The sequence below is a fragment of the Muntiacus reevesi genome, chromosome 3 (genome assembly GCF_963930625.1).
Source record: "Muntiacus reevesi chromosome 3, mMunRee1.1, whole genome shotgun sequence".
NCBI lineage: Eukaryota > Metazoa > Chordata > Mammalia > Artiodactyla > Cervidae > Muntiacus > Muntiacus reevesi.
Window position 1 is genome coordinate 30,045,525 of NC_089251.1, and position 25,971 is coordinate 30,071,495.

General features: G+C 53.1%; 1 protein-coding gene across 3 annotated transcripts in view; it reads left to right on the top strand.

The window, feature by feature from the left end:
• The window catches only part of KLHL29 (kelch like family member 29), a 327,657-nt gene that overhangs the window by 241,147 nt on the left and 60,539 nt on the right, over positions 1-25,971 (top strand). For all 3 annotated transcript variants that reach the window (XM_065928633.1, XM_065928635.1, XM_065928632.1), the window contains 2 exons: positions 16,173-16,314; positions 18,013-18,525. In XM_065928633.1, the coding sequence (XP_065784705.1) occupies positions 16,173-16,314; positions 18,013-18,525 (655 nt within the window). The remainder of the gene's footprint in view (positions 1-16,172; positions 16,315-18,012; positions 18,526-25,971) is intronic.

Sequence of the window (25,971 nt, forward strand, 5' to 3'; positions counted from 1 at the left end):
AACAGTGGTCCCAGGGGATGGAGGATGGTGGATTCCAGCTCAAGACTGTGGACCTGGCCATCTGCCCCCAGACCCTCGGGCACCGAACTCCAACACAGGCTTATCCTCTCATCCCTAACCACAGTGCGTGGCTTGCCCTGGCTGGGGTGTGCCCCTCCTTTCAGGACCCAGCTTTTGGCCCACCTCCTCATCCCTCCCTTGGCAGCCCCTTCCCAGGCTATCTGGGTGCCAGACAAGAAGCCGGCTGTCTGCACGAGTGATGACAGCAAGACAGCATCTACACACAGCACTCCTGTGTGCCGAGCAGGCTTCTAAGTCTTTTGCACTTATTAATTCATAATCCCATGGTGAAGGTCTGCACTTATCCCTATTTGAGGGGTGAGGAAAGGAGGTCACAGGAGGAAAGGGCACAGAGAGGTCCATTAACTTGCCCCCATCTCACCCCACGTGGAAGTGGCAGGACTTGCATTTGAACCCAGACACCCAGCTCTAACTACCACCCACCAGGAGGAGCTCCATCCTGCCCCAAGGAGCTCACAGACTGGTAGTAGAGACAGTGCCCACTGTACCAGGGAGGGAGCCACCCCACACAGACCTCGGGCCTCAGACAGGGCATCAGAGGTAATGAGGTAGCCTGGAATGTGCTGGAATGGCTAGCCCTTCTTCACTGGAGAACTGGCGGCCAGGTTACAATGAGCCTGCCCTGTGGGGCCCGGAGGACTTCGTGCCCCTCGCCCCATCCCCAGTGCTGGCCTGTACCCTGCCGTGGCAACAGGCCCTGGCGCTCTGTGTCCAGGTCTCTCCAGCAGTGGCCTGGGGACGATGCACTGTCTGGGACCAGTCTGTTCAACTGCCCCTTATAGAGGGAACGGGCTGTTTTCTCCCTCCTGTAATTGTTACCATCTGTTTCCCTTCATGGTGTTTGTTGATGTTTTCTTGTTTTAAAACTGAAATGAGTCAGATTGGAAACTGATTTAGGAAAAAGTGTCTGGGAGGGAAGCTCAAAGTGGCCATGGGGGACTCTGCGCTTCAGAGCCATCAGAGAGAAAAGATTCCATGGGGCAGGCAAGGGGTGTCTGCCAGCATCACCTGCCCTGTGGGGGCTGGAGTCCCCTGGCTGCCCCAGCAGGCTGGGGATGTGGGGGGTCTCTGCAGGTGTGTGGAAGGCGTGGGGGAGGGGTGCAGACTTGGTGTGTAGGTAGGCAAGTGCATGTGTGTGCACACTTGTGCACCCACGTGAGCATCCAGCTGCCATTCCATCCAGGATTTTAAGTCAGTGTCTGTGCCTCTCCCTTCCTGTTCTCATCACCAGTCACCCTAGGCTCTTGGCTCCTCACTGCTGTTACATAAGCCAAAGAAAGGCGCCCAGGGACTCTGCCCTTGGCTCCCTGGGCAAGCCCAGCACAGCTCTGAGACCTTAACCTGCAATCCAGACCAGTTGCCACCAGAGCTTGGAATACTGTGGCTTTGGTTTTATGGCCAAATAGCTAGGCTTCGGTAGACATGGTGTGTGAATCACAATCCAGCCGGCTTTGCTTCTTTCTGTCCTTTCTTGATAATCCATAGCTTGTAGAGGATTCTCTAGCTCCAGCAACCCAGGGGAAAATGGACGTAGAAGAAAGATTGCCTTGAGCATCCTTCTTGCAGGCTTGGGTTCCCAAAATAGTAATAGTAGCTGCCCTTGCTGCAGCCTGCTTTGCCCCAGCTTCTGTGATAAGCCCTGAAAATGGGGAATTTCTACTCCTCACTGATATCAGCCTTTGAAAGAATCTTTTTAATTTATTTATTTATTTTATTTTTTGTTCCACTGGCTCTTTGTTGCTGCACCCAGGCTTTCTCTAATTGCAGGGAGTAGGGGCTACTCTCTAGTTGCGATGCACAGGCTTCTCATTGCGGTGGCCTCTCTTGTGGCAGAGCATGGACTCTAGGGTACGCAGGCTTCAGTAGTTGTGGCACATGGGCTCTAATGCCCAGGCTCAGTAGTTGGGGGCCCACAGGCTTAGTGCTCTGCAGCATGTCGGATCTTCCTGGACCAGTGATTGAACCCATATCCCCTGCATTGGCAGGCAGATTCTTAACCACTGAACCACCAAGAAAGTCCTGGGAGGATCATCAGAGATGTTTTCTACATGAAAAAGCAGGGGCTCTGAGAGGTGAGTTGACTTGTGCAAGGGCACAAGGCCAGCTAGAGGTGGTGCCAGCCTGGAGCCCAGACCTCCCACTTGCAGGGCCAGAGCTCTCTGGTCGTTATGGAGATGGCAGGCACTTCAGGAGACCCTGTGCTGTGAGCTGGACGATGCCACAGGGAGCCACCCCGGCTGGCTGGGTTTCCACCAGAAATTCTCAGATCCTGCTTCCACCCTTGTACCTCTGATTCCAAGCTCCTCCTTCCTGGGAAGCCACCTGGCGTGAGCACAGCCTCACTGCACGAGGTGGGGCATGCATCTCACTCCACTTACTCTGATGTTTAGGAGCAAGCATAGGAAACTTCTCGTGTCTGCATATTTAAGCACTTTTATTAAGTGGAACAAGCTATTTCTGAACACGAGAGTGGCCAACAGCCTTAGAGGAAATTAAAATGAACCATGACAATGGAAAATTGCACAGGGGCACGGCAGATTCTCCGGAGATAAATACAACAAGGCTTTCAACAGCATTCGGGAAAGACTAGAGATCATGGAGATTATGTTGTGAGAGAAAAAAGCAAACCACTGGAAAATTAGAGCTCAGGCTGGTGGGAGGACCAAGCGAACGCTGGTCAGGCCTGTGGGTGGCCGGCCCTCCATTCAACACCCCAGGGGTCTGGTGGACAAAGTGAGGCAGAGAAACAACAGACAGACAGAGCTCAACTCAGGACGGCAAGCCCTTTCTCAGTACCCACGGTGTGCATGCTATGTGGGCATAAGGGACTGAATTGTGTTCCCCCCAAATTCCTAGAGTTGAATTCCTAGCCCCCACTGAGGTGGTATTTAATGATGGAGTTTTGGGGGGACTTCTCTTGTGGATCAGTTATGAAGACTCTGTGCTTCCACTGTAGGAGGCAAAAGTTCAATCTCTGGTCTGGGAACTAAGATCTCATATGCTGTGTGGTACGGTCAAAAAAAAAGACCAAAAATAAGGAAATAAATAAAGATGGGGGCTTTGGGAGATTATTTTGTTTAGAAGAAATCATGAGGATTGAGGCCCCCACGATGAGATTAATGTTCTTATGAGAACAGGCAGAGACTAGAACTTTCTCTCTGACGCAGCTAGAAGGTGGCCATCTGAAAGCTAGGAACAGTCTTCAGCAGGACCCTGCCATGCTGGTCCCCAGACCTGTAAGGATTCCTGTTGTTTTGTCACCCAATCTATGTATTTCATTATGGTGACCCAAGCTGACTCATACAGTGAAGAACGGAAGTGGACACACTGATCTTGACCTCAAAGAACTCTTGGGCCTTGAGGGTTGTAAACGGGCACATCCCAGGGTTTGACAGATTTTAGTTGTTGTAATTGTGATGTCTCCTATAGCTCCCTAAGCCAGAGACTATTTATCATGGTCTCGAGCACACGATGGCTTCTCAGTAAATGTGGGGTGAATGAATGAGTGAGTGAATGATGCACCTGAGTCCATGGGCCCCAGCACAGAACCAATGGAGCTGTGGTGTCCAGGCAGCTGCGAAGAGAGAAAGGAGGCGAGCGAGGGCCCAGGCAGTCTGCTAAGGAGGGAGTAACAGTGGAGGGGCTTTGTCTGGGACCCTCTCCTCACCCAGGACCCACAGAAGCAGCCACAGGCAGAAAGCTCTCAGGCCGTCTCCAGGGTGGGTCAGGCCCAGGGGCTCAGGGGTTGGGACAGTGCCTGCCCCATCTTCTTGCAGGGCAGGGCCAGGCCCTTTCTCCGCGCTGGTCACCAGAACCCCACTCCTCCTCCCATGTCACCCCGCTGGAGAAGTCCATCTGTCTATCTACCCCAAGAGGACCTCCTTCCCTGTCTCTCCCACCCCACCGCTTTTAAAGGATTTTTACCACTTTCCCTTTCGCATCTGGACCTCCAGTGAATTTAAATAGAATCTGTCTGTCCCAGCAAGTTTTCTGAAGCCTGAAAAGACGGGCTAGAGCTGAATGATGCCATTTCCTTTAAAAAAAAAAAAAGAAGAAGAAGAAGAAGAAGGAAGGAAGGAAGAGAAAGAAAAAAGTCACTGGAACCGCCGCAATTCTGAACGAACGTAGCAGAGCTGGGCTGCCACAAGAGGGCACACCGCCTCCCACCCCACTCCACCCCACCCCCAGGACCCTGCCTGGAGGCACACTGCTCTGTCAAAGAGAGCCCAGGCAGGAGACAGCAAAGAGAACTGAGTCCTGTGCCGTGCATTCCGGAAGGTTCCACCACAGACCTGGTCGACCCACCGGGCTCCCAACCCCACACTGTGTCAGAACCCAGGCTCCGGTCCCAAGACACACACACTCAGGCCCTGCATTGCCTCAGCGAGTCCTGAAGTCCCGGCACTGAAACGACTTGCGCCCCCTCAGCTGCGCTGCGCCGCCCCCGTCTGAGGAGTCGCCTCTGTTTGTGCGACGTTGTTTGTTTCTTTGTCCTGCCTGGCCTCGGGGTGACCTTACCACAATCCCCTCTCTTGTGAGGCTTCTAATGAGGTCGCTGAAGATGTCTGTGTCAGCCCCGTCTTATCAGGCGTGAGAGTCGAGTTCTCAGTCGACTTCCGCCAGGAGGGTCAGGTCAGGCAGGCGGCGGAGGGCTCAGAACTCAGAACTGTTCCCTCTCCTGGGCGAGCCTTTGTCTGTGGCAACAAACAAGGAACGCTCCCTCCAGGCCCACAACTCAGAAGGTGGACGGTGGGTTTGAATAGGAATGTCAGGTGTTCACTGAAGAAAGGACCCCAGAGCAGCCGCAGACAGCCGGCCAGTGAGTGTTCTTGGGGTTCTTTCTGGCTCCAGTGGGTCCCCTATACAAGGAAACCACAGTTGGTCCTAGAGTCCTGTCTGCAGAGAGGCTGGGAGGGCCTTGTGGGTCCGAGGGGCCCAGCCAGCCCCTGGCCAAGCTGTTCTTGAGAGCAACTCTGGGAAGGCCTGGTTCCAAATTAATATTGGGCGCTCAGAGTGCAGGGGTGTGAGGGTCAGGCCCGGTCAGCCAGAGACCCCAGGCGTGTCCATGCTGCACCCACTCTCAGCTCAGCCACCCCCGCGCAGAGGACTTTTCTTCACCAGATTCGCTGAGGATTTCCAGTCTGAAGAGAACAAAAGGCTCCCGGCCACTGACCGTCCTGTGATGTGCATCTGTGAATCCGGAGCCGACCAGAGGAGGGCGGGCAGGTCACAGACTCTGAGGCTGGGAGGTCGAGGGGTGGTCCCCAAGTCACCACCTGCAGGGCCAGCCGTTTGGGAAACGTCTGTAAAGATCAGAGCGGGGCTGCCCCGGCCTCGCCTACCTTCCCGCCCACTCTGGGGACAAGAATGAAGATGGGTCGCCACGCTCCGCTCCAGAGGGAGCTATGCTGTCACCAGTGCGGAGATGAGTGGGAGCAGGCAGGGCCGGTTCCAAGGAACGCGGCTGTCGGGGGGAACCTCGAGGGCCGATTGAAGGGGGCGATGAAAGGCCCGGCCCAGCGCTGCGAGCAGGTGCCCCTCACGCTCCTCCTTGTCCCCCGTCCATGTCGTGGGTCTGGGCCACTGGCTCGCTTCACATCACAGGCGTCTGCTGAGGGCCAGGTTGCCCGGCACCTTTCAGCAGAATGAAAGGGAACTGATATCAGAGGGGTGCTGAAGCTCAGGAAAGGCCTCTTTCTTTTCAAAGACTTTCGTTTGTGATGGGCTTTCTTTTTTTTTTTTCCAGGTGATCTTATTTCAAAGCCCCTTTGAAAATTTTGTGGGTTTTTGTAATGGATGAAAAGTTACTTGGAAATGGGACTAAGAAGTTTCCTGTTGAAAGTTGTTAGAGGAAAGTTGAAAGCTTTGAGTTGTAATGTTCCACCAGGATTTATCGTTTCTTTTGTCCACAAGGCCCATCCGTTGGGAGGGGGTCTGGGGGAAGAGGCCAGGGGGGCCTGGACAGGGAACCGGAGAGAGAGCAGGATGCAAAAACCAGCCCCCACCGCCACTACTGTACGTGTGCAAGGGAGGCCATCTGAGCCGAGCCTTCAGTAAAAGTGTTTCCACAGTATAGACTTTGATGTTGGAAAAGGGGGAAGCAAATATACTTCTACAATACTAGAGGAGGCTGGATTCTACCAGAGACAATGGCTATGGCACAGACGTTTCACATCAGAAAAAACAAAACTATGAAAGAGGATAGTGCCCAAAAGGACCTGAGAGAAGGAAAGGGACAGAGCAACACCAAGTGTGAGCTCTCAAGTGCATCCTCCATGGAGAACTGGCAAGAGAAGGGGTCAGTGAGCAATAAGACAACCAGGAAAAGCACCGCTGCGGGAAACCCAAGGGAAGTGGTTCCAGAAGGAAGGAGGAGGAAGCTGGTGTTAGGGATCAGAGAGTGAACACGAGGAGATGCCACTGGGCTTGGCATCAGGAGGTGACTGTCCATTGAAAGGGGATGGTTTCAGGACCTCCCTCGTAGTCTAGTCTTTAAGAATCCACCTTCCAATGCACGGAACATGGGTTCAATCCCTGGTTGGGGACCTAAGATCCCACATGCCGCGGGGCAGCGAAGCCTGTGTGCTGCAACTACTCAGCCTTCTGGCTGCAACTAGAGAGAAGTCTGTGATCCCACAGGCCAAAACTAAGACCCAAGGCAGCCAAATAAATATATATATATTTTAAAAGGGGAGGAAATTATTTTACTGAAGTGTAGGGCTGGGAAGAGGTAAGGGAGTGAAAACTGAGGGATGACTGGAATGCGTACCAGGTGTCCTGAATCCCAAGGAGGGGATAACCACAAAAGGGGATGGGGAAGGCAGATGGATGCTGAAATAGCAGGTGAAGTGGTAAATAAGGATCTTTCAGTGCTTGTGATGGAAAGCCAAGGGGAAGGGGCTGATGGAAAGGGAGGGAGAGGCAGTGTAGATGCTGAAGCAAGAGGAGATGTGATGTGAAGGGAGGTCATGTACTGACAGCTTTGGAGAAGGGTGAAGGTGTCAGTTTGTGCTGCCCTGGTCTGAGATGGAAAAACTGGCCTCATTGGAGGGGCCAGGACCTCACTGGCAGGGGTTGGCAGAACACATTGGTGGGCCAGAGTCTAGGGGGTCTGACTGAGTGGGAGAGGTGATAGAAGGCTAGCTTCTGATTCAGAAGGGCTAGGGCAGGGGACCCCAAATTGTGACTTTTTAACAAGCCTACCAGCTGAAGCAGTCCATGGACTTCACTTCAGGAGGGCAAGGACAGTCCTGATGTTCAAGTTCACTGGCTTCCTGGCCCCAGGGTGTTGTCAGAGCAGGAGGCCCACTTGGGCTGGACACAGTGGGGAAAGGAGAAGCCATGGCTGGCATACCTGCGGACACCAGAGGAAGGATTCTAAGGGCAACCCCAACAGGGTGGTGTGGACACGGCCTTGATATGACTAAACCCATTTATGGAGCTGTCAACCACAGCAGTGGCGGTCTGGAGAGAGGTGACCGAGGAGCACTCTGGCCATCACACAGCACTGCTGAGGGACTTAGGACAGAACAGACCTGGGTTTGCGCCCAAGCCTGGCAGGCTCTGCTGTCCCTGGAGTTCTGTGGCCCTTCTTACTCTCATCTGTAAAATGAACGTGAGAACACAGATTTCCTCAGGAAAGAACTCACATCATGCCCATGCCTGACCTGTAGGAGTATGTGTTAGTGTTAGTTGCTCAATAGTGTTCGACTCTTTGCAATCCCATCAGGGATTGACTGTAGCCCATCAGGCTCCTCTGTCCAGGAGGTTCTCCAGGCAGGAATACTGGAGTGGGTTCCTATTTCATACTGCAGGAGATCTTCCTGACCCCAGGGACTGAACCCAGGTCTCCTGCATTGCAGATTCCTTACCCTCTGAGCCACCAGGAGGCACTCAATAAATGTGATCCAAGCCATTATGGTTGATTGGATCCTCAGGGTGGTCCAGCAAGAGACAGAGGGCACAGGAAGCAGTTGATAGTTTCAACGTAAAGTGTTTTCCTGGGATCACAAGGCCAGGTTACAGTCTGACCACTGGCCTCTGCAGTTCTGTTTCCACCCCAGCACGAGGATACCCTCACCCCAGTACCCCCCAGGGTGGCAACCTCCTTTCTCAGCTCCCTTCCCCCTTCCCCCATGACGTCCTCTGCCCCCACCCAGCTCCTGGAGGCAACGCTTGCCCTCCAGAGACATCATCATATTCAGTAATATGATTGGAATCTGAATATATATTTAAAATGACAAGTTTGAAATTAAAATTTAAATAAAGAATTACTTTTCTGTAAGTTGCTCCGAAAGCAGTAATTTAGCAGCAAATTGATAGAGAAAGGTAAGCACTGGTCCTTTAAACCGTCGTGCAGTTTCCGGCATGCGAGCCAGAAGTGTCTCAATTTAACACATCATTGGTTAGTATTATTAGAAATTTCATCGGGCCCCAGAGCGCATTATGGCGCTGCTCTGAGGGGGGTGCCGAGGGCACAGCCTGGGTTCAGGGGGCCAGAGAGGGCAACCTGGTTAATGAGGGCAGGAGGGGTTCAGGAGAGCCTCCTCTGGCCCCAAGAGGGGATTTAACTGTGATTATTTTCTTGTTTGTAGTGTGGTAGCGATCTTGAAATGAGAACTGAGAGACTCATAAGTGTCATTTGCTCTTCCCAGAGGTCACCAACTTATAGCATTGGTATCTGTCAATGTGTTTTTCTGACCCCTTGAAACCTAGGCTGTGAACAGCAGTCCATGAAAACAGTGTCACCTGTCTGGCTCCCATGAGTCACATAAGCAAACCTATCCCAATTGTGCCCTGCCCAGAGGCACCAGCCCTTAAGTTCCTCACACTGGGGCATAGGGGTCTGGGAACTTGAACATCAAGACTGCTGTTGCCTCCACCAGAGTAAGGTTGACAGACCACATCACGTGGCAGGCTTGTTAGGGAGCCACGTTTGAGGGTCCTTCAGCCCAGACCTACAGAATCAGAAGCTCTGAAGGTGGGATCCAGAGGCCCGCATTCTCAACCCCACCACAAGCAGGATCTTCCTACACGCACTCGTATAAATCAGAGGACCCCTGCCATCGAGGTGGTCGATGCTCTACCTGTCTGATCTTAGGAGCGGTGCTCTCATAAATAATCTGCAAGTCCTAGAAAGCCAGCCACCTAGGTCTAAACCCCTGAACTGTAATCTAAAAAATTCAGACACCAAATTCTCTCTCCCTTACCCCTAGCCTGAATTTCTACCATTAAGTAAGGATTGTCTTCCTGAGCTCCTTTGTAGTTCGAGGGCCCCTGGGAAGTTCCCAACACCCCAGTCTGCATAAGTTTACCAAAAACCAGTCTCCATCAGCCCCCACAGGTGGACCTGGGCACCATGAAGCCCCTAAATGCCTTGCAGGGGGAGGGATGCTGAGAAGGAGGTGAAATGTCCACTCTTTGCAGGGAGCAGGCTGCCCAGCCATGCTGGATCCTGGAGCTGGCAGTTGGTGGGAGGCGATTCCCAGGACAACCTGAGCTTGGTGCTCAGGGCTGCCTGAGCGTTCACATCTGCTAGCAGCCTGTGGGAACCCACAAGAGGAGCCTGAGGACCCTCCAGAGGGAAAAGGAGAAGGAAATGAGAGCCTTCGTCACTGATGCTGGGCCCAGGACACCAGACTTGTGTGTGCTTCCAGACCCATGTGCCTCTGCCACCACCACTGCAGAGCGTGAACTCAGAGCTGGGCTGGCTTCCTCATACCGCCCAGCACCCCCAGACCGAAATCACACCCCAGGGTGTCTGAGCAGCCAGGCACGAGCCTGTGCTCCAGCCCCAAGGGAAGCTGGCAGAGCATCTGTTCTGGCTTCCACCTCAAGATGGGGGCATGATGGGGGTGTTCAAAAGGCAGGAAAAAAAAGAAAGAGTCAAAGGCCCATTGCAGTGCTCAGGCCATATCAGCGGTCTCTTGTCAGAAGGGGTCCTAGAATTCAGAACCAGGGGTTGTATGGGTGTCTCACCAAAGACTCTTTCCCAAATTAGGTGAGAATTATGGGGAGCCATAATTCTCCAGCCATAATTCTGCCTGGAGAATCCCAGGGACGGCGGAGCCTGGTGGGTTGCTGTCTATGGGGTCGCACAGAGTTGGACACGACTGAAGCGACTTAGCAGCAGCAGCAGCAGCAGCATGAGATAAAAGGGCTTCCCAGGTGGCACTAGAGGTAAAGAACCCGCCTGCCAAGGTAGGAGGCATAAGAGAGGCAGGTTGAATCCCTGAGCAAACCTGGAAGATCAGGAAGATCCAGGAAGATCCTGACCCTGGAAGAAGGTCAGGAAGATCCCTTGGAGGTGGAAATGGCAACCCACTCCAGTATTCTTGCCTGGAGAATCCCATGGACAGAGGAGACTGGTGGGTTACAGTCCATGGGGTCCCAAAGAGTCCGACATGACTGAAGCGACTTAGCACGTGAGGTTAAAAGCGCGGCTGTGGGTGAAGCCCGGAGCGTGGCCAGCTGCGGGCTTCCCACGACTATCCGCCCTGCCGCTCCTGTTTTCACTAAGGCCATTTCCACCCCCGGTCCCCGCCCGGCTGGGATGCACCTTGGCATCCAGTGTTGCTTCAGGCCCAGAGGGATTAAACACTGGAGTGTTGTCTGAGGGATAAAAGCGAGGTGAGGGCTGGGGGACGGTGGGCTCCCTGGGGGAACAGTCTCACTGCTGTGAAGATGGGGCGGCTGTTCTCAGGGACGCTCAGCAGATGGCAGTCCCTGCCCGCGCTGTCAGAACACACAAGCGACAGGAGCGTCGAGACTCACAGGTTCCCGTCTGTGGAGGCAGGTTCGTGGGCAGGAGCAGGACTTGGACACTGGTAGTGTCATTCCTCCGGGAGGAAGCCCGCATGAGCCCCCAGAAGTGGTCCCTGGAACTCTATCCACTGTATCCAGACTGCAAACGCACCCACAGCCCTGGGCTCCTTTGGTGGCAAAGTTAGCCAAAATCGTCGGCCTTATTGAATCCTGCCTAGTTTTCGTGGTCCAACATCAGCTCTCCCTAACTTCTGGGCTTCACTGGTTCACCCGCTCCTGATGTCCTTGGGTGAACAGTGGGAAAAACTGAGTTTCAGCTTCTCCCCCAGCCCCACAGGGGCAGGAGTCAACCTCAGCCCCCACATCTCCTATTATACTCAGGCATTGGGCCATGAGGTCAGCAGATTGGGGCATTAGACCTTCCAAGCAGCAGCCAGGGCAAGTGTTTGGGTCATAGCACACGAGGCCCCCACAGTCTGGAAACATCTCCCCAGTGAAATGTCCCAGGGTCTCCCGCTCTAAGCCATTTCACGTCTCTTTTCTGTTACTCCCGTTATTCCCTCTCTCAAAGTGTAAGCCAGGCCACATTTACATGCACTTGTGAATCAACAGTGATGAACACTCCTACTGTTGGCCAGCACTGAAGCTCAGAGACCCTGCCTTCCCTGGGCACCTACACCAGGCCGGCAGGAGCTGGGCCGGGCACCGTGCGGATCCCTGCCACTCTGGAGCCCACCTGCCAGTGCAGATCAGTCCAGGCCCTGAAGGGCAGCGTTTGGAGGCTGTGACCATCAAGTGCATGGGGCAAGGGGTGGGAACAAGTGAGTAGAGGCAAGGCCCCAGGGAGTCCTATTCCATCATCTTTCAAGCTTCCTTGACCACCTGGGATGCTGCCGGCCTCTATGGCACCTTTGGGCAACGCAGAAAAAAGGGTCCCCTTTGGATGGACAGATAAGCAAAGGCAGCCTGTTGAGGCTGTTGCATGTTCATGAGTGTGCAGCCTGGTGAGCAAATGATGTTCCTGGAAGGAAAGGCATGGCTGCCCCTCCAGCGGGTCAGCCCCTTGCCCACCCCCGCTGCCAGGCATCTTCACCGCCTGCAGCCTTAAATGGAGCAAGGGCCCCAGGGCAGCTCTGTAGGCAATGTGTAACTGGTTCTCCCCAAGCTGGAAGAGCACAACCCAGGGACCTGGGGGAAGGGAGGGGGGCTTGTCGCAGGTGGAGTTCCCAGCTCCCCGACCAACGGGCGCCTCAGCCCTCAACGCCCCTCACAGAGAGCTGCATCCATAAAGGATGGGGGTCCTCAGTGTTCTTCAGCCACTGAAAGAAGCAGGATGCTGTCAGCCACTGTAAAAATGTGACCTTTGAAAATTTACAAGAGCTCAGGGTTTAAAAGCTGCTGCGTTAATGATGCATCCCATTAGCATCTCATTAAAGAGAAGCAGAGAGAAGCCTGCTTGGCCAATGATGGGCAGAGAGGGCCACGTGGAGGCGCCAGGGCTCTCCTCGCCTGCCTCTGTGCCGAGAGCCATCATGTCACTGGAGCAAGGCCAGGAACACTGGGGAAAGGTCAGCGATGTCCTCCGTTATGGCAGTGAGAGGGAGAGAGGGGAGGCTTCCTCACCCTGCCTTCCTCTCCCCCCACCCTCACCCAGGCTGTTCTCCTGGCCCTGTCTGTGCCTTCTTGGGGTGGAGCCCCCTAGCGACGAGAAGTGAAACTCAAGGAGGCCCGGCCTTTGGAGTTCAGAGCTGGAGGTGCAGACCCACACATGGTCCCCCAGAAACCTCCAGAGCCTGGGGACCTCGAGTCTACCTTGGGCCTGGAGCCCCCCTGCAGGAGGACGGGGCTCCAGCCAGCCAAGCTGACTCACATCACCAGCTGCCACATTCTTCATCACCTGGGCGTCCAGCCACCTCCGCAAAGAGCACCACCCGTGTGTATTTTTCTGGAGGGAGTGAAGGAGGGAATGTTCATTTATTCAATAAAATAAATAAAAAGTCCTGAACTGCACATTGCTCATAGCTTCAGAAGTTGCTACTGCCAAGCAGAATGAGTGTTCTTATTTATCTTTCCTAAAGAAAAGAAAAAAAATAGGCTGTTTTCCTTCTCCAGCACAACCTCTTTCTTGTAGGTTGAACTCGCTTGTGAAAGTCATGAAAGACACAGGCAGACAGCAGGCCTGTTGTAGCCACAGCTCAATTGTGCCAGTGCCCTGGGCCAGCCCCTGCACCCCCAGCTTCCTTTGGGAGTGCGTCTTGGGTCACAGATTGTGTAGCGGGGAGCAGACCCCCAACAGCACGGCTGAGTCTCAGGCACTGCGTGTCCCCGGTGCCTTGGGCAGGGCCGACCACAGAGCAGGGGCCCAGTTAACTGAAGAGCAAACCAAATGGCCAGCAAAGGCACAAGCGACCAGCAGGAACTCCTGAAGACTTACAGTCTGGTTGCCCACTCCCTGGTGGCTCAGATGGTAAAGAATCTGCCTGCAATGCAGGAGAACCAGGTTTGATCACTGGCTCGGGAAGATCTGTTGGAAAAAGGAATAGCAACCCATTGCAGTATTCTTGCCTGGAGAATTCCAAGGACAGAGGACCCAGGAGGGCTATAGTCCACGGGGTCGCAAAGACCTGACTGAGTGACTTTCACTTTTTCACTTACCCACTCTCAAGGAGGAGACCCCAGCCACCCCTCCTGGCAGCAGTGGCAGCCTCTAAGGACCAGGCCCGGGGCTCCAGGTCCACAAAGCCCTTCCCTATCCTGTCAAGTTAACCAGGCTGGGGCCATGGATACTGATTCGTTGGAGGACAAAGGGCAGCTGCAGGAGGACCTGGAAAACCAAACCGGCCTCTAGCCTGGGAGGCCTCCAGGAATTCCAGGCCGCATGGAGGGGCTGTGGCGCCCCCTACTGGCAGAAAGAGTTGTTGTATTGCCAGTGAAGGAGGGGACTGGTGAGAGGGCCTGGGGACTCCACATTCAAACTTCAACCCAAAAAACAGGGCCCCAAACAGGACACCACACTGGCTTCTCCCCCCCACCCCCGCCCCGGTCCAGATGCCTCTTATTATGAGGGAAGTAACCTCTGCACCTCTGAGCCCACGGCACCCCCAGAGCCTGGAAACAGACGGGGTGCTGCAGACAGGACACGCGGGAAAGCCGTCTATATAAAGACGCTGCAGATGCCAAGCTATTGTTTCCTAAATTCCCTGACTATTGGTGAGGGCGGCTAAATCCCCAAGCCCCTCGCCTATCCTAAGCTCCCATCTGTCCCGCAGACAGAAATGGGGCAGAGGCCTTCCTCTGATAAGGAAGCTTGTCCCCAGAACTGTTCCTCCCTCAGGAGATTCACTCTTTTCCTTTGTTTCCTGCGCTGTTCACAGAAGCGAAGCATCTGAAATGCAGCCCAGAGATAAAGTGCTGCCTAATGCAATTAGCTCAGCGCAGCCTACGGTCCTAATAGGATGCGCTCCGCTCCTCCCAGCAGGCCCTGATGCAGGTGCTGTTTGTCATCTGCATTAGGCATCAGAGCCGGGCTAAGTCCGTCCACCCTCCCACCTGCCAGGACTCCTCACGGCTTCCTTGCGAGGAGAGTCCCACTGCTCAGAGATGCCCAGAAGGGGGCGCTGCCTCCCTCCACCCCCCCCCCCCCAGCTGGGTCACTGAGTCAGTTTCCAGCAGAAGTCCAGAGCGCTGTGGCCTCACTGAGAGAGGCCTGCAGGTGCACCTGGAGGCCCCTTTGGCCTTCTGTGACTGTCCCCAGTGGGTGACTGTCTGCCCACACCCCATCTCACACTTTACTCCCAACCTGGCTGGGCTCTGGCTACCCTCAAACAAGCTCTGGTCAGTCCTCCTAGAACCATCTTGTTGAGACTCACCCATCACGTACCAGTACGAGACTCTCCAACGTATCTTTTAGATTTTTCTTCTTATTATAAATATAATATTATAAATACTGGGAATGGCCATAGTAGAAAATTTGGCAAATACAGAGGTGTAGACCCGAAAAATTGATGCTTTTGAACTGTGTTGTTGAAGAAGACTCTTGAGAGTCCCTTGGACTGCAAGGAGATCCAATCAGTCCATCCTAAAGGAGATCAGTCCTGAGTGTTCATTGGAAGGACTGACGCTGAAGCTGAAACTCCAGTACTTTGGCCACCTCATGTGAACAGTTGACTCATTGGAAAAGACCCTGATGCTGAAGGGGATTGGGGGCAGGAGGAGAAGGGGACGACAGAGGATGAGATGGCTGGATGGCATCACCAACTCGATAGACATGAGTTTGAGTAAACTCCGGGAGTTGGTGATGGACAGGGAGGCCTGGTGTGCTGCAATTCATGGGGTCGCAAAGAGTCAGACATGACTGAGTGACTGAACTGAACTGAACTGAACTGAGGTGTAGACAAAAGAATAAAAGTGTCCTTGAATCCCTTCACCCAAGAATGACATTCCTGAGACTATTTTTCCATATTAATCCATTCCTGGATTTTTCCCTCCTGCACATACTATTTTACCCAGTGAGGTTATACGTGTGTCGTTTATGTCCTACTTTTCTCATTCAGCATTATACTGTAAACATTTTGCCATCTCCTTAGGGAGTAAGCATGATTTTTATTGACTATATAATATTCCATGGTAAAGTGTTCACTCAGGGAGACCAATGCTGTCCTAGTGTTTGTTTCTGCCTTGAGGTTGGTTTTCTCATTAAATACGTGAATTAGTAAATGAGATCCTGGGGCAGAGAGCCTACCTGCTTTCTGTAGGGCGAGTTGAGGGTCCCAGAGAAGATGCTCCCTGCCTTCTGGCCTGGTGTCAGGACCTGTGCTGTCCTTCCAGGGGCTCCAGTCCCCACCTTTCCATGCTTCCTCTGTGGAGTGGGACGCTGGGGGCCTTGGAGGCTGGCATGGAGGCAGGATGGGGCCTGGCGATAATGCGTCAGACAGTCGTCCTCTCACAAGTCAGAGGCTGGGCAAATTGTGTTCCTGGGCCTGGACTGAGTATACAGTTGGTGCTCAACACCTGCCCCTCCATGGTTGATGCGGTTTATTAATGACCCAAGGACTGAGGGAACTTTACTTCTCACAGTACAAAGCTCTTGTTCCTTCCTGATAGCTCAGGTGATGGGGGAGGCACCAGGTTAGGTTGGGTGTTCCTGGAGGCCAGGAACTTAGCTGAGGCCACAGCTGCTGCTACTGAACAAAGACACCCTGCGCTTCTCTTGAGGGACTGGATGCAGGGCCAGGTCTCTGCCTCTGGAGGACTGCTGGGGTTTGGGCACCAGGGCAGGACTCTTGCCAGGCGGTGGGTATTCACCCCCTTGCTCTGCTTCTTTCCAGGCCCCCGGCATCTCCAAAGCAGACAATCAGTCACAGGGACTCACGACCAGCATCCGGTGGGGGCAGACGCCCATCAATCAGTCCACGCCTTGGGACACTGATGAGCCGCCCTCCAAACAGATGAGGGAGAGCGACAATCCAGGTGTGTACTTCAGGTTGAACGGAGACACCTACCCTCCAGCTGGGGCGGGCGGAGGTATCCGAGACCTCCTGGGTGGCCCAGCTCCTCAGCAGGTCCTGACTCATGGCCTGCAGCGGCCCAGACCTCAGGCTGCATCCAGGACAGGGAGGAGGGGCAGGGGGTGTGTGACTGTGTGTAATTCCCTGGGCTGTATCTCTATCCCTTTCTCTGTTGCTCAAGAAAATACTGGGAAGAATAAGGGAGAGAGAATGACATAGGAGTGACTTTGAATCTGCTTTGAGTTATTTTGGTTAGTCATTCCCAAATCTCACTACTCTGATTCATAAAATTTCCTAAGTCATCCACCCAGTGAGGTCTTGCTTTGCCAACAGTTACATGAGAACTGAGAGATTCCACTCACTGGGAACTGGGGATTTACCACCTCCTATAGCATCTCAGGCCTTCTTTGGACAGCTCCAACCATAACAAAAACCTTCCCTGTTATCTCCCATTGATCCCAGACCTCCCCTTGGGATACACAAAACGTATGAGCGTGGCCATTCACACCACAGTCTTACAGATATCTAAAGACCCCCATTCATCCCCCTCCAAGTCTTCTGCAGGAGGAACACCCTGAATCCCTCAGCCATGCCCTCAAGCCTAGTCCCTTCACCTTCCTGGGCATTATTCCTCTCTTTGCATCCGTCAGAACCAACACACAGAACCCAAGAATGGTCTGCAGTACCTTCTTCACTCAACCCCTCTACCTCGATGATAGCAGCCTCACCTCACTTCTGCTCTGCTGGTAACCACATCACATGCTCTCTCAACAGTAAGACCCCAAGGTTGTCCAGGTGGCTACTCTGTCCATTTCCTCACAATCTGGCTTAAGCAGCTGGGTGTGGGGGACCTAAGAGCAAGACCATGTCCATATCTCCCTGTATGACTCTTAGCATCTTTTCCTGCTTATATTGCTGACCTGTGCCTAACCCTCCCAACATGATGTCACCTGCAGACTTGGCCATACGTCTTCCATTACATCATCCAAATCACTGATAGAAAAGGTGAGCACATCACTAGAGACCTCCCTTGACGTCTCCAGCATCCTCTGGGCCATTCGCTGGCTCATGAGTCAATCACTTCTGTGGCTCTACCTCTCTATATGTTCACCATGGAGTTATCCAAGGTTTCACCAGCTGTACTCTGAAGTTCTGATGTGGTTTTCCAGGCTCCCTACTAGTCCTGCAGAGGACTGAGTGTCAGATGGCATGCCTTATCCTAAAGACACCATATTGGCTCACAGCGACACCACTTCCTATTCTACAGGCGTGGAGACAAGCCCCCTTAGCAGCCCGTTCTAGAATTTTGCTGGCACTGCTTCACGGACACTTGTCAGCTTCTAGTTTTCTCCGGCCTCTCTCATTATCAAAATTGGGTGCCTCATTCTGTATGTCATCTCATTGCTCACAGCAACTCGGTGAAGTTGGCAGATAAGGAATCTACTCATGGAAGGCTTTGCCTAAGATCACTCAGCTAGTGTGGGCCAACCCAGCGGGGCTTCATCTAATCACGGATTCCTAGTCTGTGAGCTCCAAGGACACAGGCTCCTCGCTCACCTCTCTGACCCCAGCACTCGGCCCAGGGCTGGAGGCAGTCGGTTGGTGTCTGCTGAGTGAATTGTGTAACCGGCAGATGACATCTGTTCCATTTCCCTTGCAGGCACAGGGCCGTGGGTGACCACAGTGGCCGCCGGGAGCCAGCCTGCCCTGATTGCACACTCCTATGGAGTGGCCCAGCCTCCCACCTTCAGCCCGGCGGTGAACGTCCAGGCCCCGGTCATCGGGGTGACCCCCTCACTGCCTCCCCACGTGGGGCCCCAGCTCCCGCTGATGCCAGGCCACTACTCACTCCCACAGCCGCCCTCCCAGCCGCTGAGCAGCGTGGTGGTCAACATGCCTGCCCAGGCCCTGTACGCCAGCCCACAGCCCCTGGCTGTCTCCACACTGCCCGGCGTCGGGCAGGTGGCCCGCCCGGGACCCACCGCCGTGGGCAACGGCCATATGGCAGGGCCCCTGCTGCCTCCACCGCCGCCGGCCCAGCCGTCTGCCACTCTCCCCAGCAGTGCCCCAGCCACCAATGGGCCCCCCACGTCAGACTCGGCCCACGGGCTGCAGATGCTGCGGACCATTGGCGTGGGAAAGTATGAGTTCACGGACCCCGGGCACCCCAAAGGTAAGTCCTGCTGCCCACACGCTCCCATGTGCCCGCACCTGTGCCCCCGTGTGTGGTCACCACCACAGCATGCACAGGAGCCTGGTTCCTGGTGCCCAGTTCCCCAGCAGTCCTTCACTGCTTCCATCCAGGCAGCAGTGGGGCCTCCCTGCCCGGGACAGCTGGGTCTTAGACCGGGGAGGCAGAGGGGAAGGTGGAGGGCAGTACAAGGAAGGCAGGAAAACGTGGGTGGGCAAGCAGAGGAGGGAGGGGAGAGCCTGCCAAGTCCGGGGCCTTCCTCCTTCAACCCGACCCCTGGCCCATTCTCCCATCTGACCCAAGGCCAGGCCACAGGCAGCATGAGCAGAAATCCCCCTCTTAGTGCCCCCTAGAACAGTCCCTTTGGGGGCCTTCTCCATTTTCCACTCATAAAAACAGTCAGAACATGAATTGTCTGTGTGCCCATTCCCCCCCACCCCCACCCAGAAAAGCACCCACTGCTGTGCATTGGATGAGAGCAGCTCAGGGGTGTGAAATGAGACCCAGAAGACGCCCCCCCCCGACACCTCCCCGGCCCATCCTGAGGCAGCTGAATGTTTGGTTTCGAGAACCCATGGGTGGTTCTGTGAGACCCCAAGAAAGAGCACCTCCAGCCTTCATTTAACCCCCTTCCTCAGGACCCGTTTTCATTCCAGATCCTTGAGAACAAAGCTGGGGGAGGGAAGACACCAGGATATGGTTCTAGGCTGGGCCCCGGCCCGAGGCTTAGAGCAGAGGGTGTCAGCAAACCAGCCTCACTCTTGACCAGACTTAGGGGTCTGGCAGCCAGCCGGACAGAGCAGCTGGGAGGACCTGGGGCTGCAGCTGAGTCTGGGGGGATGGAGGGGGGGAGCTTACATACCCCTAGACATACACCTAGACTCGCCCATCCCCTCAAGGTCCACTCAGCTGGGCCTCTGCTACTGCTGAGTGGGAAGGCAGGGCAGCCAGGCCCGGACCCAGGTATGACAAGAGGATGCATAATGGGTGGTCTGCTCTGCTGGGCTTCCAGGCTCCCTCTGAAAGAGAAGTAGATGGTCTAGGAAGTGTGAACCTCGGGCGAGACGCCTCAGCCTCCCTACTTACGAACCCTGAGATGGGGAGGGGGGCTGCAAACCAGAGTCTTAGCAGAGTAAAGGCTCCAACCAGTCATTCTCGTCCAGCCTGCTCTTCTGAATCTCTATCTTTATCCCTGCGAGCAATTTCCAGACCTTGTCAAGTGTCCCAACAACAAAGCCGTGTCTAGATCTCTGTCGGGTTTAATTCCCAATCTGATTGAGCCCTGACTGCCTTTGTTTTGGAAATCAGCACTAGTTTTAAATGAGAAAATTACATCTAAATTTTGGTAAACTCTTGCTTTGTTTAAGATCTTTTTTAAAAAATTGACTACATTGTTTTTTGGGGGTTCTTTTTTTGGGGGGGGGGTTTGAATTGTTTTGGTTAAGCTCCCTCTCCCTTTGAAAAAAAAAAACTTACCCACAGTTTATATGCCACCAACTGTGACACACGGGGTACTGGGTGTCTGGCTACGCCCAAGGCTGTGCCAAGGCCTGAAACACCACGAGGGTTTCCTTCTTCTCACCGTCAGGTGGGGGGAGGAGTGTGTGTCCACCCCACCCTCACCCCATCCCAGGGAAACTGCTAGGACCGATGAAGTTCTTGCTGCCTTGCCAATTTCAAGCATCCCCCCAGGAAAAGGCGTTGGTTCTGTGCAAAAAGGTAACTGGCCCAGACAGGACCAGTTCCTGGTTTAGGGTTTAACATACCCTGCCCCATGAAGCTGCCAGGCATAGGCACATCTGATCACCATTAGGCATCTGAGTTCATAAGATCATGAAGATGTAGGTGGTCAAGGCAGGTCCCTGCTGAGCTCCTGTTCACGCTGGGCCTGCAGGCCCTGCAGAGCCACGCCTATAACATCATGTGGGGTCAGACAGCCTGAACCATCCTCTATCATGGGCCTGAGCCCATAGGCAGGAGGGAAGAAAGAGGGGCCCCTGGTAGGGTTTGCTCTTCCGGCCACTATGGTATGAACTCCATGCCAGGCCTGGGAATGCTGTGGGCCTAGAAAGTGTTCACAGCCCCGCCTTATGGGGAGCCAACCAGATTCCCCAGCTGGTGACCTGGTGACCTGTCCATCACACCAACTTCCATAGTTCTCCAGTGAGCTGGCTGTTTCCCCAGAAATTACATTGAATTCGCTTCTCTATTTACGGCCCTCGTCAGCTGATTTCTCCCCCGCCCACCCACCCCGTATTTGTGGTGAAGAAAGACAATGAAGCCTGCATGCACAAATGCCTCCCAACTCAAGCCTGAGTGGGTTTTTTCTTTCTTTCTTTTTTTTTTTTTTTAAGGTAATTTCTCCTTTCATTTCTAATCTTAAAAGCCTTTATTGCTAAAGCTATAATTTATCTGTCAGATCTAATGTCAAACAACTGCATATTTTTTAAAATAAGAAACCCGAATTTTGAAACCAAATCTTTGAAACTTGCTACGTGAGAATCATCTTCCTGACAAGCCCACGTGGGTTTGGATTTGGGTCACTTTTAATTTTGCCCCTAGGGATTTTACATCTCCGAAGTCCAATTGATTTCACACTCCTAAATGACAGGCAGCTGGCTCTGAGCAGGAACCAAGAGGCCCCACATGAGAGCATCAACACTAGTCAGAACTCTACTTTAAAAAAAAAAGAACTTTCCTTTTCTCCTGTTCTCTGTCTGAAAGCTTGCCGGGCATTATAATAAGATCCACCATAGAACTCCTTGAGATCTAGCTCATTAAAGTCCCGCGATTTTTCCTACTATTGTTTGACATGACAACCTGGTCTCTCACGGAGCCGAGTAATTACGAAAAGATCCCCTCCATGAAGAACAGGTCTTGCCAGCCAAAAGGATGGGCCACTGGTATTTTTAGACTTCATTAGTGCCCTGATTTTAAATTTCACATTTTGTTTCTTGTAATTATCTTCCCATCGACTGAACTGAAATTTCAGTTGGGGCTCTGTTAGTGTGCCTTCCCAGAAAGGGCATTGGGGCTTTCATTTAAAACTTAACCAGTTGAAAAATACAGGTGATGGGGAAATGTTTTTTGATTTGCAATAGGTCAAGCGATTGTCCCTCATCTCTGACTAGAGAAGCCGGTTTGCATGCAGCTCCCTGTAATGAATGTGATTTCAATGCATTGTGTGCCTATAGATTTTTTCTTAAGAAACTTGAGATAAACCTCCTTTCTTTCTCAAAGAACAATTTGGGGTAGGAGGAATCTGTAGGATTTCTTTTCTTTTTTTCTAAGATTATATATTGAAAGCTAATTAAATTTTATGTGTGCAAAGTGATAAGGGGGGACGAAGATTTAGTTCTACTCAAATCCTGTTAGAAAATACCTCAGTCATTTGTTGGTCTTGTTGCGTTGCACCCCTGAGCTGATCCACGGGCAGAGGTGGTAACCAGCATCAGAACTTGTGAACCCGCAAAGTCCAGTGTCACATGAACCCAGCTATGTGTGTGTCACCGCAGAGCAGGCTACTGTTGTCATTCTTTCTAGCCCCTGCCTTCTTCTATGCAGGACTTTTGGTGGCCAGAAGGGTGACCAGAGACCCCTGAAAGCCCCAGACACTGGACCTAGCGGTGAGCTGCAGAAAGGCTATTGTATTTTCATGTGCATGTCCAGGGAGAGAAAAGCCAGGCTGCAACTGTCCCCTCTGGCTTCTGGACCTAAAAGCAAAGTCCAAGTTGACCAGAAGTGAAGAAGCTTATCTCTTTTGACGTTAGATTTCATAGGCCCTGGGTGAAGGGCCATGAGGGTTCTCAGGGCTGGGGAGTCCTGTAGTAGGTGTATGGGCAGCCCCTCCCTATGGGTTTTGCATCTCCTCCGTTTCACCCTTGCCCCCGAACCTCCACGCCATGGAGCTCTGTCTATCCTCTGCCACCTTCTATTTGGACAGCAGTTGCCCCAGCCTCCCAAGGAGCAAAAACAGGATCCAGGAAAGGGACTTGGAGGCAGAGTGGACAGCTGTGTGACTGAAGCAAGACTTCTAACCTCCCTGAGCTTTGCTTGCCTCATCTTGAAAATGGGATAACAGTACCACAATTATCAGGCAGAGAGAAGTGAATGAGATCACAGGCTTGACCGTACAGAGCACTGTGCCCACGTATCACCAACCCAGTTGCTCCTGCTGACACAGGCCCCAGGTTTGGGGATTTTAGCAGAGAGAGAAGCTGGCAAAGACACAGAAAGCAGGGCCCCCGCCCCAGTGCAGAGGAGACGGAAGAAGCCCAAGCTTGTTCACGGGGCTGCCAGCCCCTGGTCAAGCTGCTTAACAGGAATGCAGTATCCCCATCCCTAAAAGGGAGTGGGATGAGTCACCTTCCTCACCCCCAGCCCTGGCATTCAGCATCGATCTCATTTCTCCCTGCTCCAGCCTCTGACACACCAGGGCAACCCACTCCCTTAATATAGATTCTAGAAGAAGCCAGGGATGCAGGATAAAGCTGTCTGCCCACACACGCTTAGCCCAGAGGCACAAATATCCCAGCTGACATCACCTTGCCACAGACCTGCTCTTCCTATCTCTGTCTCAGAAATGATACCTTGAATCCATGCAAGAGTTCAGAGTCCAAACCCATGGTCTTCCTTATGCCCTTAGGCACTGAGTTTGGAAACTCCTTTGATTCTGCCTCCTCTAAATTGGTCCTCTCCTCTCGGTCTCCATGCCCACCTTTCAGGCCAACATCACTCCAGGCCTGCATCAATGGCCTCAACAGTACAACCCCTCCCGTCCAGGGTCCCTGCTACCACACCAGAGTGATCATTTCAAAGCACAGGTCTGGTTCTGTTACTCCCTGCCAAATGCCTCCAACGGCCCCACTGCTCTCAGGACAGAGCCCAACCCTTGACACGGTGCTCCAGCATCCAGCTCCTGCCTGCCTACCTCCCAGCTTCATCTCTTACCATCTCTCATCGTTCTGCTAGCAGGCTGCCCTGTAGCCATTCCGCGGTCTGGGTTCTTTCCTGTCCAGCTCTGCTCTGGGCCTTGGCTGAGCACTTATGATACAGTTTGCCTGTTCCTGGGTCATTCTCCCAACTAGACTGTGAGGTCCTGGGCTGGGAACCGGCACAGACTCCACCCCATTCCACCCGTTTCCAAGCCAGTACCTGGCACTAAATGATGAAGAGTTAGAGGAATGAAGGCACAGAGCCCTGGGGTGGGAATTATCCAGCGAGGTCCTGTGACTTCTCTGCCACTGCCTCCTCCCTTTGTATGGCGAAAACAGGTTAGTACTTGAGGGTCATGGCATGCAGGGAAGTCTATGTGAGACTTCATTCTGTAGCTTCCTGGTACCCCCCCATACCTGCCCCATGCTTCTGGGAACAGAAGTCCATCTATTTCAAAGCTCCTCCTATAGCCAAGCACCTCCACCAAAATATTAATCCTTACCCCAGAGCATATGGGAGCTGAAACTCTGCCTTGAAGATGAAGAAACTCTTCTTCATCTGTAAAAGGGGGATAAAAAATAGAATCTGCTTCTTACGGTTGTAAGGAGTAAGCGATTTATTTTACATAAAGCCCTTAGGATAGTGCCCAGCCCTTCATAATTACATATAAAAGTCTTTGCTATGATTCTCTTTACTCCTGGTACAGGACCATCCTTCAGTGTCCATGGCCTTTTAGGAACCCAGGGGAATGTGAGAAAGTAAAGACCATTTTGCCTTCCAGAGTCTTAGGAGATTACATTAACATCATGATGTCTGAAGCACCTAGTTCCCAGAGGTCCACTTTGTACAAGAGAAAATTGCCTTCTCTCATTGTAACATTTTACAATCCCCTACCATCACCATAACAACCAGAAGGAACCAGTCCGTTGCTGGGAACCTCCTCCTAATTCCAGGAGCTATTTGTCTTGGGAGGACTTCTCCTAATGACCCACAGGGGCTCTCAGCGTCCTTTGACCTTCAACTTGATATTGGGGGTGCCCAAGGCACTGCAGGGGTCCTCCCCCATGGCCATATGAATAGATGGGACAAATAGAATTATGTCACTCCTGCAGACAAAACAACTAAGGCTGTAGGTGAAGGCGGGTGAGGAGCATGTGGCTGGCAGCGTGAAAGGTGGCCAGGAGCCCAGGTCCTGCACCAGACTGCTTGGATGGAATTCAAATTCCACTACCCACTAACCCAATGAACTTGGCTAGAAACCTGGTATCTCTAAGCCTCTGTTATCTGTAACACAGAGATAATAATAGTGCCATCTTCTTAGACCTGCTTTAAGGATTTAACAATGTATGTAGAGCCTAAACACGGTGCTTGGCACATAGTATGCTTACAATAATGTTAGCTGTTGTTATTACTACCACTACTATAAATTTAAAGAATGCTGGGCGGTGAGGCAGGGAATAATGTCTGAAGCACCTTTGGCTCAGTATCTCCGTTATTTTTAAAGCAAGGTTGTCCAAAATAATCTCCCAGCTCTGACTGACACAACACTCAACACAGACCTGGAACCAAACCCACAGTCCTGCCATCATGAAACTTTCCCCTTTCCAGCTCCCACCCCAACACACACGCTCCCCCAGGAAATAAGTGTCTCAGAGCCTATGGAATCTGAAAGTCCATCTCATCTCCATGAGGTCTTTCCTCCTCTCCTGCCCCCAGCCTGCCACAGAAGGCCTTCCTGCCTTCACCGGGCTCTGTCCTCAAGGGGTTTGTTAATCATTAATTGGAGGATTGTCCAGGGCTTAACGGTTTTGTTAACAGATCATTTGACAATAAATGAACCAGGCAAGTGGAAAATGCAGCACAGCGGTCAGACCACCCAGCGACGGTGTCATGCTTGGAGCAGGCGGTGGGCCCTGAGCCCCAGTCTGCGTTTGTCCCTCTTGGGGCCCCACTGCTCAACAGAGCACAGGCAGAGCGATGTGCCCGGGGCCCCTCTTCAGTAAGCCCAGAGTGGGACATGGGCTTTCAGCCCCAAATCTCCACTGAGCATCATCCAGTTCAGAAATCCCACTCTGGCCCTCACTGTCTGACAGGCAGGGCCAGAGGAGTCCAGACAGCGACTGGAATGGGGTGGTGGGGGAGGCTCTTCAAGTGGGAGCTCAGGGAGGAAACATTTCCATTCCCAGGATTTCAGAAAATGACGGTGATCCACAGCAGGAAGCCAGCTGCCAGGGTCCCAAGCCCTGTCTTCTCTCAGAAGCTGTGACCCAAGCAGACACCAAGCAGGACTGACCACTAGGTTCTGCATCCCTGACTCTCGGAAGCCACTGACAGGCTCAAGCCCTGTTACTTCCCTCCCTACTGCACCACGAGGTGTTTACTGAGCAACGAGGGGGCTTCCCCGGTGGCTCAGTGGTAAAGAATTCGCCTGCCAGTGCAGGAGACTCAGATTTGATCCCTGGGTCGCAAAGATCCCCTGGAGAAGGAAATCGC